The 18,145-nt window shown below is 39.8% G+C and overlaps 1 protein-coding gene across 6 annotated transcripts in view; it reads left to right on the plus strand.

Moving 5' to 3' along the window:
• The window catches only part of hipk2 (homeodomain interacting protein kinase 2), an 85,101-nt gene that overhangs the window by 59,611 nt on the left and 7,345 nt on the right, over positions 1 to 18,145 (plus strand). For 5 of the 6 annotated variants that reach the window (XM_060878090.1, XM_060878092.1, XM_060878095.1 and 2 more), the window contains exons 3-10: positions 766 to 889; positions 2,654 to 2,773; positions 4,754 to 4,840; positions 7,309 to 7,493; positions 8,476 to 8,638; positions 11,634 to 11,856; positions 12,453 to 12,574; positions 15,037 to 15,167. In XM_060878090.1, coding sequence (XP_060734073.1) covers positions 766 to 889; positions 2,654 to 2,773; positions 4,754 to 4,840; positions 7,309 to 7,493; positions 8,476 to 8,638; positions 11,634 to 11,856; positions 12,453 to 12,574; positions 15,037 to 15,167 — 1,155 coding nt within the window. The remainder of the gene's footprint in view (positions 1 to 765; positions 890 to 2,653; positions 2,774 to 4,753; positions 4,841 to 7,308; positions 7,494 to 8,475; positions 8,639 to 11,633; positions 11,857 to 12,452; positions 12,575 to 15,036; positions 15,168 to 18,145) is intronic. The other variant, XM_060878091.1, reaches the window with a different exon arrangement.

Raw genomic sequence — 18,145 nt, forward strand, 5'->3', positions numbered from 1 at the left:
CATGACCTTGTTTTGTATCAGGGCTTTCCTCCCTTAGTCCAATAATATGTACTGTAGGATGGTCACAGCCTTGTGCCCTGAGTTAAGTGGGATAGACCCCAGATTTCCTGCAAGCTGTGTAGAATCAGCAGTATGTAAAATGGATGGAATCTACTGAAAGCCACCAATAGATTGATTGCCTAAAAGCACCTGGAATATGTTGATTTCATTTACTTCTAATTTAAACTACATAATAATGATTTATGGTTCTAGTGTCATCTGATGGGTTTCCCAACTTGTATGGTTTTCCAATGGCATACTTATATACTTGTTACATTCAGATATAATGTATGTTGTGCTATATGACAAATTAAAAGGCATTTAAGTCCACTGTGTGTGTGTGTGTGTGTGTGTGTGTGTGTGTGTGTGTGTGTGTTTTGGAATTTTTTACATTGGACATAAGTAAAACTAGCGGCATTTACTTAGTCTAAGTTCAAGCTTATGCATGCACTCAAGAGACTTAGAGTATTTTAAGCAACTTAAAGTAGATTATTAATCTTAATCCTAATGTGAATAGGTAAATATTAGCAAAATATATTAAATAGGTTTCCAGCAGAGAAAATCATTCTCACAGCATTGTCCTAGCAACAAATAGACCACGAGTGATTCAGCTTTGAATGTACGAGCTGTTGCTAATGAAATAAAACTTGATAAAGTGCCTGACTGTTCACTGCTCTCTGTGTCCTCTACTGACCTTCTACTGCTGTGTGTTTGTGTCTCTTCCAGGGCTCCAGAGATCATCCTTGGCCTGCCCTTCTGTGAGGCTATAGACATGTGGTCCTTAGGTTGCGTCATCGCTGAGCTTTTCCTGGGCTGGCCACTTTACCCTGGAGCGTCTGAGTACGATCAAGTAAGAATATTATCAGGCCTTAATCCTGCAGAGTGATGACACATGGGTGCTTAATGGTTGGTAGAGACAAAAAGCCTGAGTGAGGGAATGATTGAATGAGTGTTTGCTTTTTACTTGAATATAAAGTTGCTTGAAGTTATTTCAGTTTTGGTCAATTTTGCTAATCAGGGAAGGAATGAACATGTAAACGTTTATGAAAGTTTAGTTCTAAGTAAATTAAAAAATATATTTTGGGGGGAAAAATGATCTCGGTTAATTATATCAGTAAAGCATGTTTCAGGGAAATGCAGGATGTATGACTTAACATTATTACAGCAAGTGGGCATTGCTCAGATCATGAGGTGGTCCAGAGAAAACATAGTGAACTAAACCTTTTCTGTTGAGTTTTATTACTACAGTTTAAGAGAAGACATTTAAGTTTTTACCTGTAGGGTTTTGCCTTACTTTCAGATATGCGCAAATACTACACTTTTCTTTTGAAGCTTTATTCTAAAACACAACAAGTTTCTCTGTTCCTTTGTAGAGTATCTGGACACACAGGTTGTTATTTGAAAATAGATTAATACATTATGCATTAGAAATGTTTATGAGCGAGTGAGAAATGGCATTTCCTGTTTGGCAGCTGCTGTCGAGTATGGCCCTGCAGCGAGGGCTCTCTCTCTCTCTCTCTCTCTCTCTCTCTCTCGCTCTCTCTCTCTCTCTCTCTCTCTCTCTCTCTCTCTCTCTCTGTCTCTCTGTCTTTCTGCAAATGGCTATAAAAAAATACATCTCTCAATTACTGTTTGTGCTCCAGGGAGAGAAAACAAAACAAACCTCTGGCTATGTTGCTGTTCTCACAGCTTTTCTAAAGTGCAGCATGTTTGTGTCTGTATGTGTGCATGCTCTGGGGCTTTCATCTCTCTCAGGCCTTGCTGTAATGCTGGACAGATGCCACAACCTGGCCAATTAGTCCAGTTCCTGAGTGCTAGTGTGGGGTCTTCTTTAAAAAAAAATTGGCTCCTTTGAAAGGCACCAGGGCCAATGTTCAAGCTCAAAGCAAATTAAAACAGTCATAAACAAACTCTGAACCTCACTTAGATTTGTCTCCTGCCATTTTAACACATTGCCTCCTTTCTATGCCTTTGGAGGCAACTTTGGTCACTGGGTGACATATCTGTGCTATGTGATGTTTGTCTAGACTAGACTAGGGTGGCTTAGCCATGAGTAACCGTGCTATCCGAGTTTGAGTAAACTGATTATTATTTTAATTTTAGCAGAAAGGACTCATAAAAACGAATGAAATAAAATCCTCCACATCAAAAAAAAACAAACAAAAAAAACAGAGATTTCATATTCCCAAAGTTAAAAGCAAACCTACAGTGGGATCAAGGTTTCAGGTGCAGACGTGAGTTCAGGCTCAGGATAAGAGACACTGATTGGTGGGGAAGACGCTGAACATGCGAGAGATGATTATTGTGGATATTGCAGCCTGCCGTTTTGCATTTAGTCCCCTTGCAGGTGTATGGGTGCCATTCTGCATAATTGCAGCTCTCAGGATGTTTATAAAAAGACTTAGGGGGAAGGAATAAACCTGGTGCCGATCGCATTCTTTCGGATGCTATTTATTCAGCGTATAATTCTGTTATGCTGGAGATATAGTACAAGAGAGAGCGTGGCATGTGAACTTTACTGATTTATTTTCTGTTAGATGATGAGCACACTTTGTGTACACTTTGAGCAGTCTCTCACTTCCCGAAATGCTTGTTTTTTGCTACTTTTCCCCAGATTCGGTACATTTCTCAAACACAGGGGCTGCCGGCAGAGTATCTGCTGAGTGCAGGAACGAAAACTACCAGGTTCTTCAACAGAGAAACCGATTCTACCTATCCACTGTGGAGATTAAAGGTATGAACAGACACACAGTCCTATATGCGCACACACACAAACACACTCTGATCTCAGTAATGAAAGTCAAATTAACATGACTGCAGACAGTGATGTCACTTGTATGTCTAGTGTGTTGAATTACACAGATGGATGTTTGCTGTAAAATGTGATTGCCAGTTTTTAGCAGAAACTTTACGGACCAGTGGCCAGTTTTCTTATGCAAGATACTTTGCACAAAGTCTTTATGATAAATAGCACATAGTACATTTACCTACATTCTGTACATGTGCACATTAATACAAACAGATTGTTTTAACCGGTATTAGAATCACATGTTGTCGGGCTTGCTGTTTAACTTGAGCTTGATCATTAATAAGTCACATGACCAGAACTTATAAATCACAGGCATCCTGGCCAAGTTTTACTCATAAACAAGAGCCCATAGTTAATGATACTACTGAATCTGCAAGGATATGATACAATATTGATTCATAAGTCAAAGATTCAATATTTGTCTATACTGAATTGGCTATGATGGGTTTTAATATAAAAGCATTTGATTTTTTTACACCAGTTTCTGTCTTTTTTTTAAATAACAATCTATTTATTCATTTCAATTGTTGCCTTATAAATGGATGCATTGATTTAAATTGCCTGATTACGCCCCTAGCATATAGACTGACTGTGTGTTATATTATTTAAACATCATCTATATTTTTTTACATTTTAAATTTGACTGATTTTTAAAGTGTTCTCAAACTGTATGTTTGAGGTGGGAGATAATACAGAAGTCTCTTTACCAGTTTAGACAGCATATATTTCTGACACTCAGTAGGAACTAAAATCCAAAGGATACTCTTAGAATGATTACATTACTCCGCTACCCCATATGAAACTAATCCAGTGAGAATAGGGCTTACAATTCCATACTTTTCTCAATCTCAAGCCCGAATCTCACATTCAGCAATGCACCTCCTGTATGTGCCTCACCGCTTGTTTTCCCTGTTATCTCTCTCTAAACCTCTGTCTTAAACCCTGCCGCTCTCATTTCTACCGGTAAACAGCCCCAAAAACCCAGTGAAAACAGAACAGGGTTGGTGCGATCCCACAACCCAGAGAAGAGTAGGATCTTGCTCACAGAGTTGTTCCTCACCTGCTTTTAAACTTCCACCACTCTCTCACCCCAAACTCCAAGCTGGTGAAGGTTACTTGATACACGTTCCACCAAAGAGCTTGGTTTCCTCACTAGCTTCGAGTGAACTTTGGGACACATACTGTGTTTTGAATGCATAGCTTTTCCACTATTGAACAGGTTTCAGTCCACTACGAGGCTGTAGCAGCATGTTGCCTCAATCCGATTAGCTGAGTGCACATTTATTGATCTCACGTTGTGCTGAAAACACGAGGCTATTAAAACTGCATAGACACATCTCATGCTGAATTGTAATCTCATGTCAAGCTAGTTTATGTAACGTATAAATTTATATCTAAAATAAAAAAGTGTGTTATATGTTCCCTGTGTTTATTAGCTGATTCTATATTCTAGACCAACATGTTGTAAGTGACTTTTATGAGATTCAAACTTCTGATGTAATTAGCTAATTCACATCTGAAGGAAATGTTGATAATCTCGCTAGTTTCTTCTAGTTTCTTCTAGTTTCCTCGGTCACTGTGCTTTTACTTTTTCCATAAGCAAAATATCCTTTCTGTGTGCTAGCTAGCAAAATAATTTACCTCAGTTATTAGCTATTCGTTATTCCATTCTTGGCGTCCGTAATTTCTCAGTTGCCTAGCAACTGTTCTAAAAACTTTAACCACCTGAATGCAGAATTGTTTTTTTTTTTTGGCTTCCATGTTATCCATTTTGAAATGCCCCAAAAGCCTTACTGCTCATTGTTTGTTGAGATCTATTTTAAGACATATATGTACCCTTACAGGTTGAAATGTATTCCTGTGTAAGCAGAGCAACTGAATGATGAATGTTTTTCTCTTCCTCAGACACCAGAGGATCATGAGGGTGAGACAGGGATCAAGTCTAAGGAGGCCCGCAAGTACATTTTCAACTGCCTGGATGATATGGCACAGGTACAGTAAAGCAAATATTCACATATACAGCTGTAAATGATAACACACTCTGTCACACAAAATAAACACCTTCAACATCTGGGATTTTAAGTGATGTCACTGAACATTTGTACTGCCATTAGGTTTTGGTAGCTAATATAAATTGCTATAATAGTCCAGCTTTGTACGTCATATGTTCCGCTGTGTGTAATTCCACATTCATCTGTCAGTGTTTTGTCTATGAGTAAGTGAAACCGAGTTCTTCCCCTGGTAAAGTGCCATCACTTGTTTCAAGTTTAAGAAAACATTTGTGAGCTGAAACTAAGGATGTGACCTAAAGCTTCAAACCAGATTTGGTTAGATGGGTCAAAGTGAATCATTTTTTCAAACAAAAATTTCCCTCCTATTTTCCCTCCTGCAAATAGCTGAAAGTTATTGGAAATTAAATCAGCTCACTCCATTAGCTGTCAAACATGCCCTGGACTTACAGCACAACTTGTACTTTTCCAGCAATGATGCAAGTGTAGGTTTTTCTCCCAAAAAACAAACGTAATGTAAATCTGAATTACATTACATTCAGTGAATAGGCTGAAGCCTGGACATCTCCAGTTCTACTCTATACAACGTGTGATGAGATCTCCAGATAAATAGACAGACAGAGTCAAAGCAACACAGTCATTAAGTCATTAAAACACAAAAAGTTGAGGTTCCAGGGCGACTCAGAATAAATGAGTAGTGAGCTGTTCAGGGCTGTGTGCTTTTGGTTTGTATTATGGATGATTGCAGAAGGTCTAAATGCTGGGAAGATTGCCCAGGAAGTTGAAAAGCTCAGGCTGCTCTCCATCCAGAGAATGACAGGAAATACTGAGATACTCTGTGCGAGACACATCTGGTCTGAGAATGTAGATCAGAATGCTACAGGCCTTCGAAAGTGTCCCTTTATGAGGCGCGTAATGATGTTTCACTTTGTGTATAAACCAGTGACTTTTTATACGAGTTGTTGAATGTAGCGTCAGAATCATGATGTCATTGTGAGTGCCCAAAAGTTGAGCAGTGCAGAGAGCATGGAAAGATTACGCCATGTGGGTTTTTCTATGTCTCAGGTTGATTCTAGGCGAAGGATGCATATGGTGTTGACCGAGCATTAACTGACAGACATGATTGACTAGGCCAGGGGACAATGTTCTCACAAGGCTGGCTGTTCATTAAATTGTATTTTCATGCTTTGAAATATGTCTGTTGATCTGCCATATTTTCACTTTGTGTGTGTGTGTGTATGTGTGTGTGTGTGTGTGTTCTCCCGAAGTCATTCCATTTCCCAGCAGAGGACAGTCTGATTATTTTTCAGTGTGTGTTGAAGATTATTCCTTTATCCTGCTGCAGATTGATGGGGGGGGCAGCTTGCATAAGAAAAGGGACGGGAATCAGATTTGCGTCCGTGACCAGCGGTTCATCAGATAGCCTCGGGGGGGTGGGGCTGCAGATAAATCGCACTGCTTTATGAAAAATGTGCCTGCTATCTCTATCTAAGAGATTCCCAATGAAGTAGCCTGCTCTAGCCAGGTGCTGTATTTCAACAACTTTTTAATTCACACAGACACACACAAACACACACACGTTTGTCGTACTCATCTTAACTCTAACCCCTAAGTTTAAAACCAGCAACTAAAAGAAAACATTGTTTTCTTTCTTTCTTGCATTTGTTTGTGTTTTAAATTAAAGCTGCAGATTTCCTCATGGGAATTAACTGAATGTCTTCACAGGGTCAAAATTCTCAGGTTATCACAACATTTGAACCCCAACAAGATATGATCACGAACACACACACACGCTCTCTCTCTCTCACACACACACACATACACACACACACACGCACACACACACACACACACACACACACACACAATGCATAATAAAATACCGTTCCAAAACTTGTTCATTGTAAATGACTGATTATGTAGTCCATGCATGATGTTGACCTGTGTGTCAGTAAAATGTCATGTGTACAATGTTTTAATTAGTAGAATTATGTATCTGTGTTTACTTTGATCCCTTTAGGCTGATTAAGATCTTTGCTTTGGCGCCAGGCGCATTCCAAAGTGTCTCTGTGACAAGTCGTTAATAAGAATGCAAATATTTGGAAATATCACAAAGGTGCAAGGTTGCCGATATTTTTACTAAGACCCTGTGACCTTGTTACTGAGACCCTCTGACATGCTGATTATGGATCTCAAGGTTTTGCTCTGAAGGGTCAAATTCCTGAATCTCTTTTAAATAAAAATTAAAATCTATGCTGGGACGCTGCATGAAAGCCATCATTCGCAATAAATTTTACAGAGATATACATTAAATATACTTTCAGTGAACAAATAATTTCGTTTGGCTTGAACACCTGTGGCTTATTTGATCTTAAACACCTGGTTGTCAACTGAGCCAAGAGTTTACGAGTAGATTAAACTCTGTGGGTTCTTTGTGTGCCTCACGTGCAGGTGAATGTGAGCACAGAGCTGGAGGGCAGTGACATGCTGGCAGAGAAGGCAGACCGGAGAGAGTTCATCGATCTGCTGACCAAGATGCTGACCATCGACGCAGATAAAAGGATCACACCCATTGAGACACTCAACCATCCATTTGTTACTATGACTCACCTGCTGGACTTCCCCCACAGCACACAGTGAGCCTCAGTCTGCAGCTGAACACGGCCATACACACATTACTCAGAGTACATTAGATTCCCTTCAGGGTGAAACCATCCATCATGCCATGGGATTTTCAACAAAATGCTACCAAATAGCAAGTGGAAATTCTTTTAATGTGCTTGATTTATTTCAGTAGTAACTAACTAGGTTCTATTACAGTAAGAAAATGATTCGACTCCGAATCGACTAATGAATCAAATATGTCATGTGTATGGGGTTGCAGCCAGCATACTGTATATGCTGTATTTTTAAACAGATAAACTGATGCACCAACTAAGCTAAAGGACAGCTCTGTATGATCTATGAGTGTTTCAGAGTAATGCAACAGAAAATGGTTCACACTATAGTCCTAGACACTGCAAACTATGATGTTCGAGCCTACTCTCGAACTCCAGTCAATCAAAGTGACACTAGCCCATCTGTGAGCTCTGGTCAGCATAAGAGTTTGAATGGTGCTCATGCAGTGTTGTGAAGCTACATAAATAGCAGACCAGAAAGGTGCATTTGTTTGGAATCTTGTGTTTCGTGTTAGTTAAAAAGCACCAAAAGTTTTTACCCTTGTCAGACCTCACTTTCTTTGCTGATTGATTCATTTACATATCTGCAATGTAATAAAACCAAACCAAACAGCAGCCAAATATAATTTCTCTCTGCTTCAAACTTGCCAAATGCACAGATATTAAAGCATATAAAGATATAAAATGTTCATTAGTATACTGCAAGTTTCTCCAGTGCAGGAGTGTAAAAAAAAAGTTTGCCAAGTCCTAATTTAGTCATTTTGACCTGAGAGTAACACGTATAATTACACACCTTTTTTGTAAATATAAAACCTTTTAGTCACTGTTAGTTTTTCCATTTCTAGCAAAAAAAAAGCTGAGATATTTTGGATCACTGTAATGCGATTGTGTAAAGCTAGAACATTAATTTTTTTTATTTTTTTATTTTTTTTTTTTTTAGTGTTAAATCTTGCTTCCAGAACATGGAGATCTGTAAGCGCCGTGTGAACATGTACGATGCGGTCAACCAGAGCAAGACCCCGTTCATCACACACGTAGCCCCCAGCACTTCCACCAACCTCACCATGACCTTTAACAACCAGCTCAACACTGTGCACAGCCAGGTCAGTGTCGACAAACTTACACACACACACACACACACTCACACACACACACACATACACACACTTACTTCCCTTCCTATTGTGTCCTTAAGTGCAGTTATTGGATCACACACATTGACACATTTGCATGAAGAAATGCAGATAACTTCTCCAAACCCCCACAGGTTTATACTGGTTTAGGAATGTGTGTGTGTGTGTGTCCTAAATCTATCCTTGTGCTCCTGTGTCACAATGTTCTAAATAAATATGTGACCTAAGTCAAGGGAGGAAGTCTGCACTTCCTCCATTGGAAGTCCTGCTTGTCTTGCATTTTCTTCTCTTCGGCCATGCAGATTGCATGACCAGCCGACTTGCTGACTTAAAATCAGCCCTCAATTAAAAAATCAAATTTTAAGTTCTTACATCCTGTGAAATGATTCCCTCCCTTCTCTATCAAACTGATCAATGCTGCGGTGCTATTCTGAATTGCAAAGAAGAAAATCATAGCAAGCAGTAAGAGAAAAAAACACAAACAAACAAACCACAAGAAACCTAGCATATGTCTGTGGGTTAGAAGGATGGGTTTTTTTCCAGTGTGTGCCAGAAAAGAGTAAATAGCATATATCTGGTATGGGAACTATATAATAAGTCACTATTTTTAACAGAGGAAAGAGACCACAGTCCCACACACTTTGTTTTACCAGACAAAAGTTTATGTATGCACAGGTCAAAATACAGCAAGGTAAAGTTCCTTTGTAACAAATACCACCTGCTACTTTAACTATTTAGTTGTATTTATGACTATTGACAATTGGACATGTTTTTCAACTTGCATCTTCTCACTACTTACGTACCGTTTTCAGAGTCTGCTGCCAAACGGCCATGCGTCCGATAATAATTTTGTCCTTTTAACATTAACAGCGTTGTCTATTTCTAAATCGCTCTAAGAAATCGCTAGGCATTTTAATAAATTAAAAATATAAAAAAAAAAAATATATAAATTCCAGGCATTTTATTCCATATTAATTTTCCTTTTGTAGTTTCTAGTGTTTTAACCTGCCTCGCTCAAAAGGTGCCGTAGAAAAGCAGGGCTGAATTCAGAGGGCCTGGTTATACACATGAAGAGGATTTAATATCAGCGAGTAAATGCATTCAAAAATGTCACTGGAATTGTATTTAAGGCAAATTCTGAATACATAAATATTACACTCTTCATTACTCATAACGTCACAGAACAGAACGTTTGTGTTGTTGTTGATCTAGGCGCTATTCAAAAACCTAATCTCCAGATGATTCGGAAAAAGAAAAAATAATCTGGCAACTTCGGGTGTGTTAACTTTATTCAAGCGATTTGCATATTGAGTATGGAACACTAAAGTAATCAACTGGAGCAGTAAACACAAGACTGAAAAGGCATAACTTAAATATTGACAAAACTTTTGGTTTTAAGTCACCAACTCAGAATACTCATCGAGGCATCCCCTTTCCCTATAATTTACTGCCTTCTGTTTACACATGCCTTACCCACTAAAACCTTGAACTAGCTCTCATCTTTGTTTATTGCTTTGTCAATCCTCCTGAGAATTCAAAGCAAACCTTTAAACCTCTTCCAGCGTAATTACAGTTGAATTTCTGCCATAAAATCAGTGCACATATAGAAAGAGCTTGAGCGTACATGTTGGGTGGTAAGGTTTGTGATTGTGAAAAGGGCTTGGCTGGTTCATGTTGTATTAGCAGGCTGCGAGCTGCAGTGTTTATTTTGTTTGATGAATGCCACAGTGGCGTATTGATTAACTCTCTCCCCTGGTGCTCATCGGCCGCACGAAACAAGAGAAAATGAAAAATGAAACGTGCCACTCAGAATTTTCCCCATGCAGACTCTAATGAAAAGCTTGTAATTACTAGCGGTGGCATGAAATGAAACAGGATTGCTTCAGTACTAAATGAAAGTAAATAAGGCTACCCTTCATTAAAAAGCTGGGGTTTAGAGTGGGAAATGTTGATCAAGGACATTTTAGATACCTCTTGTTCCACATGTCTGCTGTGGATTTGATTGTAAGCATTGCATTTGAATCAGCAGCTATTATAGCTTTTATTTATAGACATGAATGGTATAAGCATTCTTATTCTTTTACCCAGGCCTGAAATTTCTGCTTGCTTTTTTACTTTCTTGTGGATTGTAAAAGTCTGAATTTACTTTCCTTGTTTCCTTTTTGTCTTCGTGGCCAGAGTTAGAGTTAAACGAAAGTACTGCACTTTAGTCCTACAGCTAAGAAGAAACTCAGCCAAGATGGTAAAAATAACAAGATAATAGGTGAAAGGCTCCTGAACCATGCAGGATAAAACACTCTAGAGGGGAATAAAGACCAGGCTGAGGCATTTGAAAAGCTTGGTGTCTCGCTCTTGCTGGATAAATGTGTGTGGGTATGTTTAATCACAGTGCAGGGCAGAGAGAAATTATTATCTGCCGCTAATGAGACCGAGCAAGTTCAATGAGCTGGAGTAGCATAAAGTGTAACACGAGAGCACTGATTGACACGTACTCATCCTTCGCACCCCTCCCATCCTTGTGTAGTGGTCAATAAGCTGTTTTATTGAACACCAGATGTACTCAAATAAAATGTGCTACACATCAAATAAAAGTAGCATTTTGATGCTCTTAAAAAATTTAAGATCGCATATCTGTGTAGAATAATACATCCAGCTTATTTCTTATGTCTTATAAAGCGAATGAATGGTTTGCCTCATCGATCATCGATTGCCTCATCCTCATCGATCACCGCTTTCCGAAAAAGCCGTTATTGTCATTTTCGAGGCATCCTTCTTAAAACATCCTTCATATATAATGAACCTTTAGACACTTACTCTATAATCAGTACATTTTTATAATTTATTATTTCATAGCTTATTCCTTCCATCATCTCCCTCATTATCACTCCTTGTCATCCCCTCCCACACCCACTCATCATGCTTTTGTTTGTCTTTGTTTGTCTGGTGACTCCATCGGTTCCTTTAGGCCACCAACCTGGCTCCCTCCTCCACCAGTGCCACCCTTTCCCTTGCCAATCCTGATGTCTCCATACTAAACTACCAATCTGCACTCTACCAGCCTCCTGCAGCGCCCATGGCTGCCGTGGCACCCAGGACCATGCCCCTGCAGCCTGGCGCCCCTCAACTCTGCGCCACACGGCCTGACCCCTTCCAGCAGGCGCTCATTGTTTGCCCACCCACCTTCCAAGGTGAGAGCACTAATCATGCACGTTGAGTCTTGAGTTTAAGGAATTGTGATAAAAAAAGTTTAGAGAATGCTAGCTACTGTAGTTAACAATGTACACTAATGGATTATACACTACTGGCACCTGTACACCTTCTTATCCTGTCATCCAATCATGTGGCATAAGTGCAATGCATAAAATCAATAAACTCAATGCAATAAATTCTTGTTAATGACCAGACTGTTTCTAGCTACTACCAAAGTGAGCAGAAATCCTCAACACACAGCACCTTGAGGTAGAAGACCACATCAGATTTCACTCCTGTAATTCAACAACAGGGAAAAGTCTGGGGGTAGATTAGATTTCTGTTTTTGTCTGAGAAGAGTGGAACCTGTTGTGATCTTCTGTTGATTCTATAATTTCATGAATGTTCATTATTGTTCCTAATAATCTGGCGAGTGAGTGTATAACAGTGGACCTTCGGTTACTCAGTTTATTGATCTGAATTGTGAATATCTGAATCCTAAGATCTGTTGGTACACATAAATATCAGCCATGTGTTATGAATAGGAATAGAACTCCAGATGATCAGACCTGTGGTGTGTCTGGTGTGTCCTCAGGGTTGCAGGCGTCCCCCTCCAAGCACAGCGGCTACTCCGTACGAATGGAGAATGCTGTTCCCATAGTGACTCAGGCCCCCGGCGGTCAACCCCTGCAGATCCAACCTGGCCTTCTCACACAGGTAGAAACATGTCCTCCTTCACCATGGCAATGAAGAGCCATGCGTGGTAAACTAATTATACCTCTATGTGTCTCCTGAATGCACTGCTACAGCTGAATGTGGCTTTGGAAAAGAACAATTAGCATGACCTATTTTGTTTTAATGAACTGTAATTCACCTCCTCTGACAAAGTCTTTCTCATTTGGTCATATATTATAATTGTGTGTGTGTGTGTGTGTGTGTGTGGGTGTCACAAGAGCTGGTCCAAGAGACTGCTACCAAGCTGGGCTTTTTGTCTCCACTGAAACTCAGCACTTGTGGGTTTTTTCCCTGGAGTGAAAGCCAGTCATGGTCTGACGAGCATGACAGAGGCCGGCTCTCAGAAAGATCTATGGATGCTGACGGGTTTTTTAGCCTTAGGGGCCATAAGGCAGGACCTGCACTGGATTGATGATGTTTGGCTTGAACTTCTTGACTAGCTGGTGGAGTTTGATACTTTCCAACCAGCCTGTTTACATCAGTCCTTAGTTACATTCTTTATGGATTATAGACACAGTTAGATCATTTTCTAACCATTTTAATGTGCTGAGATCTATAATATCCCCATTTTTGTGCGAGAAAACCTGGTCTTTTTCTTGCTCTATGCTTATTTGCCTGAAGGTTTGAGAGCCCTCATGTTTTTCAAGTGTGTGTAAAGAGGGATGAGGCTGATCCCAGAAGGCTGCCTAGGCCTTTATCTGAATCAGGAATGCAGAAAATGCAGGAACAATCAGGGAGGGAGAGCATTCAGAGCCTCTAGGGGTGACAAAGGGCCTTCACCAAGCGAGAAAGACTGGGCGCCATGTCAGAATGGGGGTTGTGCAGACGATGGCTATGCATGGAAAAGAATCCTTATCTGGGTTACAGTTCCAGGGCAGACGAGCTGATTACACACCCCAGGCCTGAGCGAGACAACTGAAAGTGCCCAGAATATAGGAAATGAGCTGCAGGGACATAATGTCTCGTATAGAAATAAATATTTGTGACAGTGTGGCTGCAAAAGAAAGAAATAATCTGCTGAGAATAAGGTCATTACCTTAAAGGAAGTCGAGGTTTGCACACTGCATATAGGTTAACAGTGCTTTCAGCATTTCATGTCAGCTAAAACAAAACCAAGTGCTGACTTGCATAGAGAGTGTTCTGGGAAAACTTCACCAAAGTATGTGAAAAAGGACATGTTCTAGTTTTATGCACTTTTATGTTTCACAGCTTGAGTCTTTGAGATAAATTGTTCAACTCGACTAATGACCGCCCTCCAAGCGCCTTTACTCTAATCCCAACATTTGCTTCAGACAAAAAATAAAAAACTGTCAACTGCACCAGCAGGCAAAAGATGAAGGTGACAAAAAAATATCCTGTTAATTTCAGTCATCCAACACACACCTTAAAGAATGTTCCAGCAAAACCTGGAAGGCATGAACCACTAAAGACATGGCCAAACATAAATGAACCTTTTTTCCCCCTAAGGCCCTTGTTTGGTCTGTCTCTAAGCTTAAACATAATAGACCCCTGCCGTTTGTGGTCAGGCCCCCTTTGTGCGAGCCAAGCGCTCTAGCCCATACTGATGGCATCGCAAACTAGATGTGCGAATGGTATTAAAGCAACAATTCATTAGTTGTACATTAAACTGCTAATCAGTAGAGCTGCATTAAGCCATTAGAGCTGAAGACACTCCTCTTCTAACCACGTCTCTGGGCAAATTATGCCTGGCACTCCGTGCACTCCATGCCAGTCATACAAAGCAGCTCCTCACAAAGCCGCTGAATGGGGGGCTCCAGAATTTAATTAAATCCAGAGCTGATTTGGAAAACGTCAAAACCATCAGCGCACTGCCTAGGAGATGCTACATATCTTTATTAAGGCAAGGTCTTATCTTTTTGGAGATGTGAGTCAAGGCCATGCTTCGTTTTTCAAGGTGCATTATGAATCTCTTAAGATAGTGGTGCCAAGGGAAAGGATGAGAAATTCAATTCAAAATGAAAGTGACAAAAGCTTTTTGTTATTCAACAGTGGCTTTTTGCCAAAGTTGTTTCATTTTGGTGTGTTGAGTCTATTTGAGCACTTGTAGAGGACAATGGCAATAGATAAATGAGATGTGTTTGTCTGCTTTATGCTGTGTATTATTTATTTATATTTATATAAATCTATTACCGCAGTAGTTTAGAGAAAGAAAAAAACATGTTATTTGATGTTCCTTTCTGCATAGTCAGCCTGCCTAAAGGGGATGTTTGACCCGTTTGGTTGCTCTTCGGCACAGTTTGGCACAGTTGCTAACGGTCAGAGCTGCAAATAGCTTTGTCCTTTTCTCCTTATTCGAACGTGTGGGTGTTCTAACGGACCTGTTTAGTTGGGAGTCTTACACTCCTCTACCACCTGCAGTGCAAACTTCAAGCTACGAACCCAAAGCCCCAACGCTATTTTTTCTTTCTCTCATTGTCTTGTAGCAGGCCTGGCCCTCTGGTACCCAGCAGATCTTGTTGCCCCCAGCATGGCAGCAGCTCACCCATACCTCTGTACAGCATGCCACCGTCATCCCAGACACCATGACGACCTCTCAGCCCCTGCCCAACTGGAGGTAAGACCACCTGTCTGCCTTCAATCATTCACAGAGAATGTAATTGAAGGCAGAGCCATTTTGGTATCTGCAAGAAATTAAATTGAAATGCATTGCTGAGTTGCTGTAGACGTGTTTCTGGGCAGAGATCACCGTATGTTACCGTATACTCGATATGAGGATTGAAAACAGAAAATGGGGTTCATAGGAATAATATCTGTAAATAAAAATGTCAGTTTATCCTGCAGCTATTTGTATTCATTCTGTGTCATTTCTATCTGAGCTAGTTGGCTGGGATTCAGCCTGAAAACAAATAGATGCCAGTTCCATAAAGTGATATATGAAAATCCCTGAGTGCTTAATATTAGTGTATACTATTGGGTACATTTTATTTCAGTTTAACATATGTTTAACATAAAATAGGCAATGAAGTGATTTAATATTAACTTAAATGGTTGAAATCTTACATGTAAGTGCATAATAGGACCCAAATGCAAATATATTGAAGAGATGCATTAAATAACTGGATACCAGTTGCTTGACCAGTCATATGTGAAGCTTGTGCATCACTGCATAGCACATTTACATAGTAAGCACCTGAACAGGGTCATGGTGCTTTAAATTAGGCTACTAGTTTGTTTATTTTTTGGGAAATAGACCCAACTGAATGTGTTAGAATAATATGTGGTGAGCAAAAATAATAGCTGCAGGATTTAATAATCAATCCCATGCACAATAACAGGGGATATTAAGGAAGGGTCATGGCCACAATTCACAAAACAAGTGGTGGAAGTGCTCTACTTCTGGATTTCTGCTATCTTAGAGTTTCTAGGGACATAATGGTAAGATTCAAAACAAAGCAAACCCAAAAAAAAATCATTTCTGGTTTAGGCCACGCTCAATTTGGGTTCAAATTTGAAAACAGATATAAGCACTAAAAATGTAAAAGCTAAAGTGATACAGGCACAGATAGTATGATTGTGTTGCACTGCACACACACACACACACACACACACACACACACAGCTCTACAATACATTTACATAATTGACAGATGCTTTAATTCTGAGCAGATGAAGATTTCATAAGTGCTATTAGCTTATAGGTAAAATGTGTGTGTCCTTGTGCTTGTGCCGTCTCCTATAAACTGACACATGATCAAAAGTATTTGAACAGACACTTGAGCCTCATTTCCGTGCATTGCCCGTCATATCTGTCATGTTGTTATCAGCGTTCAGGGGATTGTTTTTGAACCCCTGGATGTCCTTCTGAAACCAGCCTAAAATAATATTGCTCTATTTGGAATGGAAACGTGGTAAATATAGGAACGTTTAGAGTGGAATGGAAACGTGTGTACTTCAGTGCTAAGCCCTGTCACGATAAGGCAATGAAGATGCAGTGTGAATGTAGTTATTAATTACACCCCTGCTAATATGTATAACATCAAAAGAATGTACATATCTCTATACCCTATTACTGAGCATGTTGATACTCATTTGCACCTTTAAAACACAGGGGAAAAGTGTTATATTGCATGCCTATTTGACTTTGATGAATGAGCAAGTTGAACTAGGCAGGAAGCTGTGTACTCAGCCTACCAGCTGGGTTTGCTCATAAATTATGCATGCAAAATGAAGTACAGTTTTATTTTAAAATCCGCTGGTCAAAAGCATGCCATATTGCATTGAGCGCTAATAGAGAATTCATGTTAAATGTTTTAAGAGTTTTTGAGTGGTTCGTGGTGTAGCTCGGGTCAGTGAGTTAACTATAAGGCGAAGGATTTGGGCTGGCTCGTGTTGCTGTGTGGGCAGCAGGCTCAGCCTCGTGTGGGTTTGCTGATGTCGTGAGAAGTGGAGATGCGAGCCTTCAGCCCAGCCCTGATGCCTCTATTGTCCTCGGTGAGCCCGTCTGCAGGAGTGTCGCACTTGCACTGCAGAGTCAGAGATCTCTCCTCTGAGAGCCATGCCTCTGCTGTCAGTCTGCTCGGTGTCCAATACAGACACTGCTGCCTTCTACTGGACAAGCTTCATATTGCATCGTGTCATGATTGTTAACACTGGCGTGTCATGGGGATCAATGATGAATGTTGCTTGATCTATTTTGATTTGGATAGATTTACAGAACTGTATTACAGCTTTGGTTTTTTTATGCATTGTTTAGAACTGATGTCACATTCTCAAAACACTTTGTTTGGCCTGACGGCTTTGTAACCAAACAGTGAATCCTTTTTCATTGCTTTCACACCAAATGCATTCAACGAACACCTCTTCCAAAATCCATGAACTCTTTTGTCATTCACACTCCAGCACCCGCAAAACACTATATATCTGCAGCACATTTTTCAAATGCTAACACACTGTTTTCAAAACTGTAAAAAACACATTCAATACAGATCCAATGGTAGATGTTGTGTAGTTCAGCAGTAAGAATACTGAATATATAGAAATTGCAATTTGGCTGGAATCCTATTCAGGTTTTTACTGTAATCATCTTTCCATCTTTTAGTAAAGGGAGTTTTGGAATGATTTTGTTTGGAAACATGGATGAAGGAAGGCAGGTTGTTGAGGAACAATGAGTAGCAGAGTGAGGGTTAATGATATGTTTATATAAAGATATAGAAAAAAATAAAGGACATTGAAGCAAATCTTCAGCAATTCATTCTTGTGATGAAGGTGTTCTTATTTTATAATGAAATATTGATTTATGTGAAAAATCCTTCAAATGTCAAAGATGCCAATGGTTCATCTTTTATGTAATGCTCCCTCTTCTTAGTGTTTTTTAGGTCAGTGTGTTACGAGTGACAGTGTTTGCTTCCTGACAGAATCATTTCCAACAAAACAGTTGAATGAGCTTATTTTGAGACATGTTTAATGTGTTTGCATTTTTGAGCGAGTTTGAGATGAACTGTTTGGCCAAGATTCATATTGACAATACAGACTGTATGAAGAGTTTGGAAAAAGTGGCTTCAGTATTAACAGATGCTTGTTACCAAGTTTATT

This window comes from Tachysurus vachellii, chromosome 9 (genome assembly GCF_030014155.1).
Source record: "Tachysurus vachellii isolate PV-2020 chromosome 9, HZAU_Pvac_v1, whole genome shotgun sequence".
Taxonomy (NCBI): domain Eukaryota; kingdom Metazoa; phylum Chordata; class Actinopteri; order Siluriformes; family Bagridae; genus Tachysurus; species Tachysurus vachellii.